This window comes from Lampris incognitus, chromosome 8, assembly GCF_029633865.1.
Source record: "Lampris incognitus isolate fLamInc1 chromosome 8, fLamInc1.hap2, whole genome shotgun sequence".
NCBI lineage: Eukaryota > Metazoa > Chordata > Actinopteri > Lampriformes > Lampridae > Lampris > Lampris incognitus.
The window spans coordinates 61615493-61630535 of NC_079218.1; the positions used below are offsets into that span (position 1 = coordinate 61615493).

At 43.4% G+C, this 15043-nt stretch overlaps 1 protein-coding gene across 1 annotated transcript in view; it reads right to left on the reverse strand.

Moving 5' to 3' along the window:
• Positions 1 to 574: 574 nt before the first annotated feature.
• Positions 575 to 15043, reverse strand: part of ik (IK cytokine) — a 72034-nt gene continuing 57565 nt past the window's right edge. Inside the window, exons 15-20 of the mRNA XM_056284549.1 lie at positions 12870 to 12956; positions 11060 to 11117; positions 10670 to 10758; positions 7622 to 7730; positions 6120 to 6154; positions 575 to 1047 (exon numbers count right to left, since the gene is read on the reverse strand). Coding sequence (XP_056140524.1) covers positions 1020 to 1047; positions 6120 to 6154; positions 7622 to 7730; positions 10670 to 10758; positions 11060 to 11117; positions 12870 to 12956 — 406 coding nt within the window. The 3' untranslated portion in view covers positions 575 to 1019. The remainder of the gene's footprint in view (positions 1048 to 6119; positions 6155 to 7621; positions 7731 to 10669; positions 10759 to 11059; positions 11118 to 12869; positions 12957 to 15043) is intronic.

The following is a 15043-nucleotide window of genomic DNA, read 5'->3' on the forward strand; positions in this document are numbered from 1 at the left end:
CCATTTATTTCAGATTGAACTTTGAACTGATGTCTTTGATTTTTTCCTTATTTTCTTTTGTCCAACCACTTAAACTTGAACTCATCAGGGACATATATTTATGTTGATCCTACTTCTGCAGCAGTACTTCAAAATCATTATATGCTCAACATGAGGAACTCAGCGAGTACTGGACTTGACTAAACTGCTTGCAATCCTCTTTTTTCGGCTGCTAGCGTTAGGGGGCGCCACAGCAGATCATCCATTTCCATTTCTTCCTGTCTTCTGCACCTTCCTGTCAAACCAGCCACCTGCATGTCCTCTCACCACATCCATAAACCTCCTCTTTGGCCTTCCTCTTCTCCTCTTCCCTGGCAGCTCCATATTCAGCATCCTTCTCCCAATATACCCAGCATCTCTCCTCCACACATGTCCAAACCATCTCAATCTTGTCTCTCTTGCTTTGTCTCCAAATCTGACACATTTTAAATACTGTCAGTCAAAGATTCATCTGTATGTCCTTTACACATGTCAGTAAACATACATCTTTCCATATGTTGTCGAGATGAAATCTCTTGAGGCCACACTGGTTTGAGTTTGGAGTCATTTATTGATTGTTGAGTGTTATTATTTGAAGATATTACCTGATGTGGAAATTATGACATTCACACAGAATCTACAAAGAACATGAGCTCAGTTTTACTGGTGGCTCTATGTCTGAAAAAACTAACCACTAGTTCTTCTAAAGGACTGGACTGAAACTGAATGAGACTCATTTACAATCACTTCATGCATATAGATAAAAACTCTGGTCTGGAGGGACGTGGCAACCATGTTCCTGCGATGATGATGATGGTGTGTGTGTGTGTGTGTGTGTGTGTGTGTGTGTGTGTGTGTGTGTGTGTGTGTGTGTGTGTGTGTGTGTGTGTGTGTGTGTGTGTGTGTGTGTGTAAAACAGCGTGAGCTTAGGGCCCAGGATGGGTGAGAGTGAGGTGGAGAGCATCTCCTAGGAGGAGAGGAAGAAGATGACGGAGAACTCTTCAGTACTTCGGCCTTTTCACGTCCATCCTGAGGAACAGAGAGGGAGTGTGTTAAGAGAAGTTCCTCAGGAACAGAGAGGGAGCGTGATAGAGAGGAGTGTGTTAAGAGAAGTTCCTCAGGAACAGAGAGGGAGCGTGTTAGAGAGGAGTGTGTTAAGAGAAGTTACTCAGGAACAGAGAGGGAGCGTGATAGAGAGGAGTGTGTTAAGAGAAGTTCCTCAGGAACAGAGAGGGAGCGTGATAGAGAGGAGTGTGTTAAGAGAAGTTCCTCAGGAACAGAGAGGGAGCGTGTTAGAGAGGAGTGTGTTAGGAGAAGTTCCTCAGGAACAGAGAGGGAGCGTGTTAGAGAAGTTCCTGAGGAACAGAGAGGGAGCGTGTTAGAGAGGAGTGTGTTAAGAGAAGTTACTCAGGAACAGAGAGGTAGCGTGATAGAGAGGAGTGTGTTAAGAGAAGTTACTCAGGAACAGAGAGGGAGCGTGTTAGAGAGGAGTCTGTTAGGAGAAGTTCCTCAGGAACAGAGAGGGAGCGTGTTAGAGAGGAGTGTGTTAGGAGAAGTTCCTCAGGAACAGAGAGGGAGCGTGTTAGAGAAGTTCCTGAGGAACAGAGAGGGAGCGTGTTAGAGAGGAGTGTGTTAAGAGAAGTTACTCAGGAACAGAGAGGGAGCGTGATAGAGAGGAGTGTGTTAAGAGAAGTTCCTCAGGAACAGAGAGGGAGCGTGTTAGAGAGGAGTGTGTTAAGAGAAGTTCCTCAGGAACAGAGAGCGAGCGTGATAGAGAGGAGTGTGTTAAGAGAAGTTCCTCAGGAACAGAGAGGGAGCGTGTTAGAGAGGAGTGTGTTAGGAGAAGTTCCTCAGGAACAGAGAGGGAGCGTGTTAGAGAAGTTCCTGAGGAACAGAGAGGGAGCGTGTTAGAGAGGAGTGTGTTAAGAGAAGTTACTCAGGAACAGAGAGGTAGCGTGATAGAGAGGAGTGTGTTAAGAGAAGTTACTCAGGAACAGAGAGGGAGCGTGTTAGAGAGGAGTCTGTTAGGAGAAGTTCCTCAGGAACAGAGAGGGAACATGTTAGAGAAGTTCCTGAGGAACAGAGAGGGAATGTGTTAGAGGAGTTCCTGAGGAACTGAGACAGAGCGTGTTAGAGAAGTTCCTGAGGAACAGAGAGGGAGCGTGTTAGAGAAGTTCCTGAGGAACAGAGAGGGAATGTGTTAGAGGAGTTCCTGAGGAACTGAGACAGAGCGTGTTAGAGAAGTTCCTCAGGGACAGAGAGGGAGCATGTTAGAGAAGTTCCTCAGGAACAGAGAGGGAATGTGTTAGAGAAGTTCCTCAGGGACAGAGAGGGAGCGTGTTAGAGAAGTTCCTCAGGGACAGAGAGGGAGCGTGTTAGAGAAGTTCCTCAGGAACAGAGAGGGAAAGTGTTAGAGAAGTTCCTCAGGAACAGAGAGGGAGCATGTTAGAGAAGTTCCTCAGGGACAGAGAGGGAGCGTGTTAGAGAAGTTCCTCAGGGACAGAGAGGGAGCGTGTTAGAGAAGTTCCTCAGGAACAGAGAGGGAAAGTGTTAGAGAAGTTCCTCAGGAACAGAGAGGGAATGCGTTAGAGAAATTCCTGAGGAACAGAGAGGGAGCATGTTAGAGAAGTTCCTCAGGAACAGAGAGGCAGCGTGTTAGAGAAGTTCCTCAGTAACAGAAAGGGAACATGTTAGAGAAGTTCCTGAGGAACGGAGAGGGAATGTGTTAGAGAAGTTCTTGAGGAACAGAGAGGGAGCGTGTTAGAGAAGTTCCTGAGGAACTGAGAGGAAGCGTGTTAGAGAAGTTCCTCAGGAACAGAGAGGGGGCGTGTTAGAGAAGTTCCTCAGGAACAGAGAGGAAACGTGTTAGAGAAGTTCCTGAGGAACAGAGAGGGAACATGCTAGAGAAGTTCCTGCCATGTTAAATTTTCCTGGTTGATGTTAGCGTGAACGTGGACATAGTGCTACAGGACATCTAGCATGACTTGTGTGAAACTACATGTGTGATATAATCTTGACATGACATCTGTGACATATGACTTGGGTTGGGTACCGTTCACATTTGAACCGGTACTGGTACTCAATGGTACCTCTGTTCTTTACTTTATTATCTCCGTAATAACAAACATGTAATTTCAGTTCTATAAAATAAGTAAGCAAGCACAAAACTGTCCAGACCCACGGGGCACCTGCCAGGTGTGAAGTGAACTGGATGAACAGTTGGATGAACCAAGAAAACGGAAGGACACACAGATTCCTTCCATTTTAGTTAGATTATTATTCTTCGGAGGAATTTCAACACATATATAGTTAATATATCAAAGACTAACGAGCACGTGTTTGCGTCCTACTAAACCTTACTATCACCTACTACAGTGTCCCTCTCAGGTCGTCCATGAGTGAGTGACCACAGCTTGCGATGCATCGCCCATGGCGTGGCACTGTGAGCTTTGCATTTTGCATCACAAATAACAGCGAGTGCTGTCTGGGACTAGTTTGGAAAAATGTAGTCAAACTTGTGACGGTTTTCAGCTCAACGTTGCTCTGACTGTGTTGGACTTGAACAAGCTGTAGGTTTACGGAGTCTCTCTCTCTAACGTATACTCTCTCACCCACATGTGCATTTGCGGTAAACTTAGAGGGATTTTTTGATAGGCTCATAAGGAATCTTATCAATATTTACTTCAATTCAGAACCCTCTCTCAAGGTACCCAAATTCGGCACCGACTGATTTAACGTGAATCGATACTTGGTAGTACTGACGTAATTCGGTCGGTACCCTAAAGTACCAAGCTGGGTACCCAACCCTACATATGACATGTCTGGTATGTGAATGTTATATAGCTGACATGTGACATATGGGATGTATGTGACATGATGTATCTATGGCGTGACAGAACCAGGTTCTGGTCACATGACACAGTGTTTCTATATCACATGATTAAATAATGACACCACATATGTATGGCGTGACAGAACCAGGTTCTGGTCAGGTGACACGGTGTTTATATATAATCACTTGTATGTGACACGACATATGTATGGCGTGACAGAACCAGGTGCTGATCACATGACACTGTTTATATATCAGGTGATTAAATAATGACACGACATATGTATGGCGTGACAGAACCAGGTTCTGTTCACGTGACACGGTGTTTATATATAATCACTTGTATGTGACATGACATATGTATGGCATGACAGAACCAGGTTCTGTTCACGTGACGGGCTGTTCATATATCACTTGTATGTGACACGACATATGTATGGCGTGACAGAACCAGGTGCTGATCACATGACACTGTTTATATATCAGGTGATTAAATAATGACACGACATATGTATGGCGTGACAGAACCAGGTTCTGGTCAGGTGACACGGTGTTTATATATAATCACTTGTATGTGACATGACATATGTATGGCATGACAGAACCAGGTTCTGTTCACGTGACGGGCTGTTCATATATCACTTGTATGTGACACAACATATGGATAGCGTGATAGAACCAGGTTCTGTTCCGTGACGTGCTGTTCATATATCACTTGTATGTGACACGACATATGTATGGTGTGACAGAACCAGGTTCTGTTCACGTGACGTGCTGTTCATATATCACTTGTATGTGACACGACATGTATGGCATGACAGAACCAGGTTCTGGTCACACGACGTGCTGTTCATATATAACTTGTGTGTGACACGACATGTATGGCATGACAGAACCAGGTTCTGTTCACATGACGGGCTGTTCATATATCACTTGTATGTGACACAACATATGTATGGCATGACAGAACCAGGTTTTGGTCAGGTGACACAGTGTTTATATATAATCACTTGTATGTGACATGACATGTATGGCGTGACAGAACCAGGTTCTGTTCACGTGACGTGCTGTTCATATATCACTTGTATGTGACACGACATATGTATGGCGTAACAGAACCAGGTTCTGTTCACATGACGGGCTGTTCATATATCACTTGTATGTGACACAACATATGGATAGCGTGACAGAACCAGGTTCTGTTCACGTGACGTGCTGTTCATATATCACTTGTATGTGACACGACATGTATGGCATGACAGAACCAGGTTCTGGTCACACGATGTGCTGTTCATATATCACTTGTGTGTGACACGACATGTATGGCATGACAGAACCAGGTTCTGGTCACGTGACGGGCTGTTCATATATCACTTTTATGTGACACAACATATGTATAGCGTGACAGAACCAGGTTTTGGTCAGGTGACACGGTGTTTATATATAATCACTTGTATGTGACACGACATATTTTTGGCGTGACAGAACCAGGTTCTGTTCACGTGACGTGCTGTTCATATATCACTTGTATGTGATACGACATGTATGGCATGACAGAACCAGGTTCTCGTCACACGACGTGCTGTTCATATATCACTTTTATGTGACACAACATATGTATAGCGTGACAGAACCAGGTTTTGGTCAGGTGACACGGTGTTTATATATAATCACTTGTATGTGACACAACATATTTTTGGCGTGACAGAACCAGGTTCTGTTCACGTGACGTGCTGTTCATATATCACTTGTATGTGATACGACATGTATGGCATGACAGAACCAGGTTCTCGTCACACGACGTGCTGTTCATATATCACTTGTGTGTGACACGACATGTATGGCATGACAGAACCAGGCTCTGTTCACGTGACGGGCTGTTCATATATCACTTGTATGTGACACAACATATGTATAGCGTGACAGAACCAGGTTCTGGTCACGTGACGGGCTGTTCATATATCACTTGTATGTGATACAAAATATGTATAGCGTGACAGAACCAGGTTCTGGTCACATGACGGGCTGTTCATATATCACTTGTATGCTACATGACATGTATGGCGCAACAGAACCAGGTTCTGGTCATGTGACGGGCTGTTCATATATCACTTGTATGTGACACGACATGTATGGCGCAACAGAACCAGGTTCTGGTCACGTGACGTGCTGTTCATATATCACTTGGTTAAATAATGAGGTCAGTTGGACAGGAGGGGAACAAAGTAAGAAGTGTAAATAGAGGAAGGTCAGAAAAGGAAATGCTCACCCATCTGCCTCCATCTTCTTTCTTTTCTCAATTATCTGAGGGAGGGACACAGACAGAAAGCAACAGACAGACAGACAGACAGACAGACAGGAGAAAGACAGACAGACACAGACAGCAGGACAGATAGTGGGTTAGACAAATCAAATCAATTTTATTTGGATAGCCCAATATCACAAATTAAAAATTTGCCTCAGTGGGCTTAACAGCAACACAGCATCCTGTCCTTAGACCCTCTCATCCTGTCCTTAAGACTCTCTCGGTGTCAGAGACAGACCAATGCAGCGAATTAAGGGGGCAGCCTGGGAACCGATTCTACAGCCGGGACGCGAACTCGTATCTCCTGCACCGCGGGCGACAACGTTAGCCAGTCGACTAAAGGGTCCGACCCGTTAGCCGACTGGTTAGGAGACAGAGATATAAGAACTGCTGCATGGTAGCCATCACCAAACACCTGTGGGCTCACCACAACTGAGGACGGCAGGAAGCCCCAGCACAGTTCATCTGTTACTTCATGTGGAAGATAACTTCACTGTCAGAGAACAAAGTGCTAATCAGAACCCGTCTGAACCACGTGTAGGAAACCTGTCCGCAGTTTTTCTACATTAACACTAGAAGAGTGCTCTCAGTAGAGTGCAGATCCCCACCAGGCGTATTGCTCCTTCTCCGGTGCTCGGACTTAGGTGTAAACCAACCAGCTGAGGAGTTAGCACTCAGTTGCAGTATAAAACAGCTTTTTCAAAGATTCTGAATCACCGCAACCACAAGAGGTCCTTGATCCTACAGTCAAAACTGCACAAACACCATCAGGCTGACAGGCCCAGTAGTATGCCAGGTTAGCAGCAGACAGATTCACGCACATGGGGACAGGAAAACCAGTGCTGTTCCTGCCATTGTAAGACTTTTGCACAGCGCCCAAGTCAACTGAACAGCAAATATGGAAGAAAAAAAAAGGTTTTAATTTGCAGCGCTCGGGCTAAAAATCTACCTAGTAAAAAGGTTTTGCCTGTCAGTCTGTGGATGTGCAGCCTCCTACGTGGACCCTTGCATGCATGTCTCCAAGACCAATATGAAACTCCTCACTGTCAGGTGAAAAGAAGCGGCTGGTGACTCCACATGTATCAGAGGAGGCATGTGGTAGTCTGCAGACCACCCCGGATCAGCAGAGGGGGTGGAGCAGAGACCGGGACGGCTCAGAAGAGTGGGGTAATTGGCCAAGTACAATTGGGGAGAAAAAAAAAGAAGGGGGGGGGTCAAGCAGCGACAGAGAACAACGTTGATCGACTGAGCTAGAGAGTGAATGAAGAGAGGGAGTGGCGGTAGCCAGAACAAATGTTTTTCCAAAGCTTCTGAATCACAGCAAACCACGAGAGGTTTTTGATCATACAGTCATAACTGTGCCAAAAATACAACCCACACGACCAAACACAGTACCCCTGCCAGGCTGCCCGCTTGTCGGGTATAACTAGCAGGAAGTGCTTTATTGGGCCATCTCGCTCCCTCACCGCGCTGATCTTCTTCCACTGCCTGTCCAGCTCAGCCTTCTCATTGGTCTCTTTGAAGCGTCTGGTCTTCCTGCCCTCTGACATCTTAATCCCATACTGGAAGGCAGCCCTGCAGGGACAAAAAGGACAAACACAACTCCGTAAAAAAGCTACAGCTGATAAAGCAGAAGGTGAACCGCCGGACATTAAGGACAAATGGGGGAAACAGTCAGTCAGCAAGTCAGCGAATAACGGCCGTCATTCAGCCATTCACCTGATTTAACAATAGAACAGTGTTAACAAACCCTGTGTGTGTCTGTTTCTATTACTAGAATGACTACAAGTACAATACTAACCTACTATACCACTAGCACCACTAGAAATACTATGATAATCACCTCTACTACCAGGGCGCCTAGAAGTACTATAATAACCTACTATACCACTAGCACTACCAGAAATACTATAATAACCCTCTATACTACCAGGACGCCTAAAAGTACTATAATAACCTACTATACCACTAGCACTACCAGAAATACTATAATAACCCTCTATACTACCAGGACACCTAGAAGTACTATACGAACCTACTATACCTCTAGCACTACTAGAAATACTATAATAACCCTCTATACTATCAGGACGCCTAGAAGTACTATAATAACCTACTATACCACTAGAAATACTATAATAACCTTCTATACTATCAGGACGCCTAGAAGTACTATAACAACCTACTATACCACTAGCACTACCAGAAATACTATAATAACCCTCTATACTACCAGGACGCCTAAAAGTACTATAATAACCTACTATACCACTAGCACTACCAGAAATACTATAATAACCCTCTATACTACCAGGACGCCTAGAAGTACTATACGAACCTAATATCCCACTAGCACTACTATAAATACTATAATAACCCTCTATGCTACCAGAACGCCTAGAAGTACTATAATAACCTACTATACCACTAGCACTACTAGAAATACTATAATAACCCTGTATACTACCAGGACGCCTAGAAGTACTATAATAACCTACTATACCACTAGAAATACTATAATAACCTTCTATACTATCAGGACGCCTAGAAGTACTATAATAACCTACTATACAACTAGCACTACCAGAAATACTATAATAACCCTCTATGCTACCAGAACGCCTAGAAGTACTATAATAACCTACTATACCACTAGCACTACTAGAAATACTATAATAACCCTGTATACTACCAGGACACCTAGAAGTACTATAATAATTTACTATACTACCAGGACGCCTAGAGGTATTATACTAACCCTCTATACTACCAGGACGCCTATAAGTACTATACTAATCTACTATACAACCAGGACACCTAGAAGTACTATGCTAACCCACTATACCACTAGCACTACTAGAAATACTATAATAACCCTCTGTACTACCAGGATGCCTAGAAGTACTATACTAACCTACTATACTACTAAGGCTACTAGAAGCACTATACTAACCCTAACTACTACCCTGTTACTTGCTCTTAGCACTTATTGTATTCACTCATTAAAAAAAAAAAATCTTTCTTGCGCTTTTACTTGAGCACTGGTTTTGCTATTAGATGCTTGTTTGGAGAGAAGATGTACTTATGACCTCTGATGACTAGTAGTTCTCCTCCAAAGGAGTTGAATCAAGTGCAACTGGACTTGGTATATATCTGTGATGACGTTTCGCCTCTCATCCAAGAGGCTTCCTCAGTTCGTGCTTTTCTGACTAGACCAAGCTAGTCTCATCACCAGCCAGTCAGACTAGCTTGGTCTAGTCAGAAAGGCACGAACTGAGGAAACCTCTTGGATGAGAGGCGGAACGTCTTCACGGATATATACCAAGTCCAGTTGCACTTGATTCAACTCCTTTGGATAACCATGACCTGGATGAATGAGAACAATCACAGACATAGTAGTTCTCCTGATTTCCTGTTAAATGTATTTATGACCTCTGATGACTAGTAGTTCTCCTGATTTCCTGTTAAATGTACTTATGACCTCTGATGACTAGTAGTTCTACTGATTTCCTGTTAAATGTACTTATGACCTCTGATGACTAGTAGTTCTTCTGATTTCCTGTTAAATGTACTTATGACCTCTGATGACTAGTAGTTCTCCTGATTTCCTGTTAAATGTACTTATGACCTCTGATGACTAGTAGTTCTCCTGATTTCCTACGTTAAATGTACTTATGACCTCTGATGACTAGTAGTTCTCCTGATTTCCTACGTTAAATGTACTTAGGACCTCTGATGACTAGTAGTTCTTCTGATTTCCTACGTTAAATGTACTTATGACCTCTGATGACTAGTAGTTCTCCTGATTTCCTGTTAAATGTACTTATGACCTCTGATGACTAGTAGTTCTTCTGATTTCCTGTTAAATGCACTTATGACCTCTGATGACTAGTAGTTCTTCTGATTTCCTACGTTAAATGATGCACTTATTGTAAGTCGCTTCGGATAAAAGTGTCGGCTAAATTACTGTAAAGTAATGTAATGTAATCTCTTATACAACTAAGACTACTAGAAGTACTATACTAACTTACTACACTATTAAGACTACTAGAAGTACTATACTAACCGACTATACTACTAAGACTACTAGAAGTATTATATTAACCTACTATACCACTAAGACTACTAGAAGTACTATACTAACCTACTATACTTCTAAGACTAATAGAAGTACTATACTAACCTACTACACTAATAAGACTACTAGAAGTACTATACTAACCTACTATACTTCTAAGACTACTAGAAGTACTATAGCTACCTACTATACTAATAAGACTACTAGAAGTATTATATTAACCTACTATACCAATAGCGCTACTAGAAGTACTATACTGACTTCTAGCATTACTATAATATTACTACTACTATTGTAAAAACTATAGTTAATACTATAACTACTTCTACTACATCTACAACTATCTCCACTACTTCTACCATGACTTCTACTATTCTCTATTACCACTACAAGTAGTATTATGACTCTAGAAGAATCATGATGTCATAGTACTTACTTGGGCAGGGCTTCCTTCTTGTTCATGTAGTCTGAATATTCTTCCTGTGTATCAAAGTCCCAGCGGCCCAGGGGACCTTTCTTGTTACCCTGGCAACATATGAGATGAAATGAGAGAGTGCAAGAGAGAGACAGGAGGTCAGACAGACAGGAGGTCAGACAGACAGTCAGGTAGGTTGGCACACCTCCCTGTAGAGTTTAGTGGAATGTGACTAAGATGCCAGCTCTACCAAGGTCATGGGTTTGTTAAGTCCAGACCTTGTTAAGCGGACTCAGCAAAACTAAAATACTCATCTAAAGATCATTAAAATAGGGAGCAACTGGACCTAACAACAGCATGTTGATGCAATAAAACTGGAGTGAAATGATGCATGCTGGGGGTTGAAGTCACCTGGTCCATTTTGCTGTAGTCCACCTCCTCATCACTGTCAACAGCAAGGTCATCCATCCTGTGACCAACACAACAACAGGTCAACACAGAAACACACCGTGCCGCATCTACAACCCTTACTGTCTTTTCCTGCCTTTACAGTTCCATCTTCCCTTACTGTCTTTTCCTGCCTTTACAGTTCCATCTTCCCTTACTGTCTTTACATTTCTATCTTCTCTTACTGTCTTTACATTTCCATCTTCCCTTACTGTCTTTACATTTCCAGTCTTACTGTCTTTACATTTCCATCTTCTCATACTGTCTCTACATTTCCATCTTCTCTTACTGTCTTTACATTTCCATCTTCCCTTACTGTCTTTACATTTCCAGTCTTACTGTCTTTACATTTCTATCTTCTCTTACTGTCTTTACATTTCCAGTCTTACCGTCTTTACATTTCTATCTTCTCTTACTGTCTTTACATTTCAAGTCTTCCCTTACTGTCTTTACAATTCCATCTTCCCTTCCTGACTTTACATTTCCAGTCTTCCCTTACTGTCTTTACAATTCCATCTTCCCTTCCTGACTTTACATTTCCAGTCTTCCCTTACTGTCTTTACATGTCCAGTCTTCCCTTATTGTCTTTACATTTCCAGTCTTCCCTTACTGTCTTTACATTTCCAGTCTTCCCTTATTGTCTTTACATTTCCAGTCTTCCCATACTGTCTTTACATTTCCAGTCTTCCCTTATTGTCTTTACATTTCCATCTTCCCTTCCTGACTTTACATTTCCAGTCTTCCCTTACTGTCTTTACATGTCCAGTCTTCCCTTATTGTCTTTACATTTCCAGTCTTCCCGTACTGTCTTTACAAGTCCAGTCTTCCCTTATTGTCTTTACAAGTCCAGTCTTCCCTTATTGTCTTTACATTTCCAGTCTTCCCTTACTGTCTTTACATTTCCAGTCTTCCCTTATTGTCTTTACATTTCCAGTCTTCCCATACTGTCTTTACATTTCCAGTCTTCCCTTATTGTCTTTACATTTCCAGTCTTCCCTTACTGTCTTTACATTTCCAGTCTTCCCTTACTGTCTTTACATGTTCAGTCTTCCCATACTGTCTTTACATGTACAGTCTTCCCTTAGTGTTTTTACATGTCCATCTTCCCTCTGAAAGCATACAGCTGGACATGTCTTCTACTATACTGTCTGCTGTGACTGTGTGTGTGTATGTGTACATATGAGTCCATGTGTGTGTGTATGTATGTGTGTGTGTATACGAGTGTGTGTATGTGTGTGTATGAGTGTGTTGTGTGTATGAGTGTGTGTGAGTGTGTGTGTGTGTGTGTGTGTGTGAGTGTACATGTTTAACTATCCTAATGTGGACCAAATGTCCTCATTAGGATAGAAAAACCAGAAACCACCTACCTTGTGTGTACATTTCCGAGGTCATCACAAGTAAAAGGGTCTATTTTAGGGTTATGGCTTGGTTTTAGGGTTAGGGTTAGAATTAGGGTTAGGTTAAGGTTAGGGTAAGGGTTAGGGTTAGGCATGTAGTTTGCGTGGTTGAGGTTAAGGGCTAGGAAATGAATGTAGTCAATGAGGGGTCCGCACAAGGATAGTGAAACGAGTGTGTGTGTGTGTGTGCGCGTGTGTGTGTGAGTGAGTATGGGTGTGTGTGTGTGTATATGAAAGTGTGTGTGTGTATGAGTGTGTGTGTCAGTGTGTGTGTGTGTGTATGAGTGTGTGAGAGTGTGTATGTGTATGTGTGTGTGCATGAGTGAGTGTGTGTGTGTATATGAGTGTGTGTGTGTGTGTGTGTGTGTGTGTCTTACGTAGCAGGGTAGCACTCAGCATAAGAATTAGACATTCCAAAGAAATCTCCAAGTTGCTCCTTGGCGGCGTCTCTCCTCTGCCCTGCAGTGCTAAGAGTTAAAGAACCATACTACCCACTACTACTACTACTACTGCTAATAATAATAGTAATACCAATAATACCTCTGGGCTACAGTACCAAGGTCAAAATAGTTCCACTGCTACTGACAGAATTATTAAATACCACTTCTAACCTTTCTCTACTTTAGTACACTGCAGAAATTGTAAGCAGTAATCATAGTACTATTACTGCCCCTACTGCGATGTGCTGTAAACACGGTATCAACCCCAAGTACTGGAAATAATGTTACAATTTCCAATGCTAGTTTCATTTCGCACACTTTTATCCAAAGCGACGTACATCTGGGAGTTAATACAACACAAGCAAGGATCTAGTCAGGAGATGGCAGCGCAAGTAAGTGCCAAAAAACTAGGTCCAAGTCTGATAGGACATAGTAGGTGTCAACAGGCAGTGCGCAAAGGCAATGCATAGGGTGCATGGAAGAGATTTTTTTTTTTTGGTATTTTTATTAATATGATCAGGTGCACCATGACCCAACCTCGGGGATGGTGAGATGAGACCATCAGGTGTGGAGGTGTTCGTGAAAGAGCTGGGTGTTAAGCTTCTTCTTCAAGATAGAGAGGGACTCAGCGGATCGAATGGAGTTCGGTAACTCGTTCCACCACTGGGGAACTACAGAAGAGAAGAGTCTGGCTAGTGACTTAGGGCCCCGCTGTGGCGGAAGTGCCAGGTGCCTTTCCTTGGCAGAGCATAGTGAGCGGCACTGAGTGTAGACCTGAATGAGGGAGTTCAGGTAGGCAGGAGCCGTTTTAGTTGCTGTTTTGTAAGCGAGCATCAAGGTTTTGAATTTGATGCGGGCAGAAACTGGGAGCCAGAGGAGGGATATGAACAGTGGAGTGACACGTGGTGTTTTCGGTTGGTTGAAGACCAGACGCGCCGCCGCATTCTGGATCATTAGCATAGTTTGAAAGTGCATGCAGGGAGACCTGCCAGTAAGGAGTTGCAGTAGTCAATGTGTGATATAACAAGAGCCAGGAGTTGTGCAGCATGTTCAGACAGGTAGGGTCTAATTTTCCTGATGTTGTACAGGGCAAATCGGCACAACCGAGCAATCGAGGCCATGTGAACCTTAAAGGTTAGTTGGTCATCAGTCATGACACCCAGGTTTCAGGCAGACATTATGTGTTGGGTTGATCCGAGCTGGATATTGATCTGTTGTTGTAAGGATGGCCTGGCTGGGATGACAAGAAGCTCAGTCTTAGATAGGTTAAGCTAAAGGTGGCGTTCTTTCATCCATGCAGAGATATCAGCAAGGCATGACAATATCCGTGCTGAGACTGTGAGGTCATCAGGCGGGAATGATAGGAAGAGCTGGGTATCGTCAGCATAGCAATGGTATGAGAAACCATGGGAACAGAGGATTGCACCATGTGAGGTGGTGTATATTGAGAAGAGAAGGGGACCGAGCACTATCAGTTGCTTTCAAACCCCAAAATACGCTGTGCCAGAAATTGGTCCACCGGAAGGATCACGTTCCCCGGCACAAACAGAGCAATATAGTGCACGCTGTTAAGTGCTGGGCGGATTGCCATGACTTGTACATCGGGGCGGATTGCCATGACTTGTACATCCGGGAAACCAAACAGACACTGGCCAAGAGGATGGAGCAACAAAGAGCCAACATGTCAGGCCAGGACTCTATTCTACACCCATATACAGGCCAGTGGCCACTCTTTCAAGGATGAGGATGTGCACATCCTTGATCAGGATGAACGCCACTGGTTTGAACAGGGAGACAAAGAGGCCATCTGTGTGAAGGAACAACCATCCCTGAACCGAGGGGGGGCTACGAGTACATCTGTTGTACATCTGACTGCAACTATTCCCCAACCCTCTCTGAATAGTACACATGGCCACTGTAACTCTAGTTAATGGGCACTGCAATTTGCATATGAAACGGGTTGTTGTTTTCAGTTGTTATGCCACTGTATTGTTTATAAGGGTGGGGACACCTGCAGTCAGGTGAGACACTGTATTGTTTATAAGGGTGGGGACACCTGCAGTAAGGTGAGACACTGTATTGTTTATAAGAGTGGGGACACCTGCAGTAAG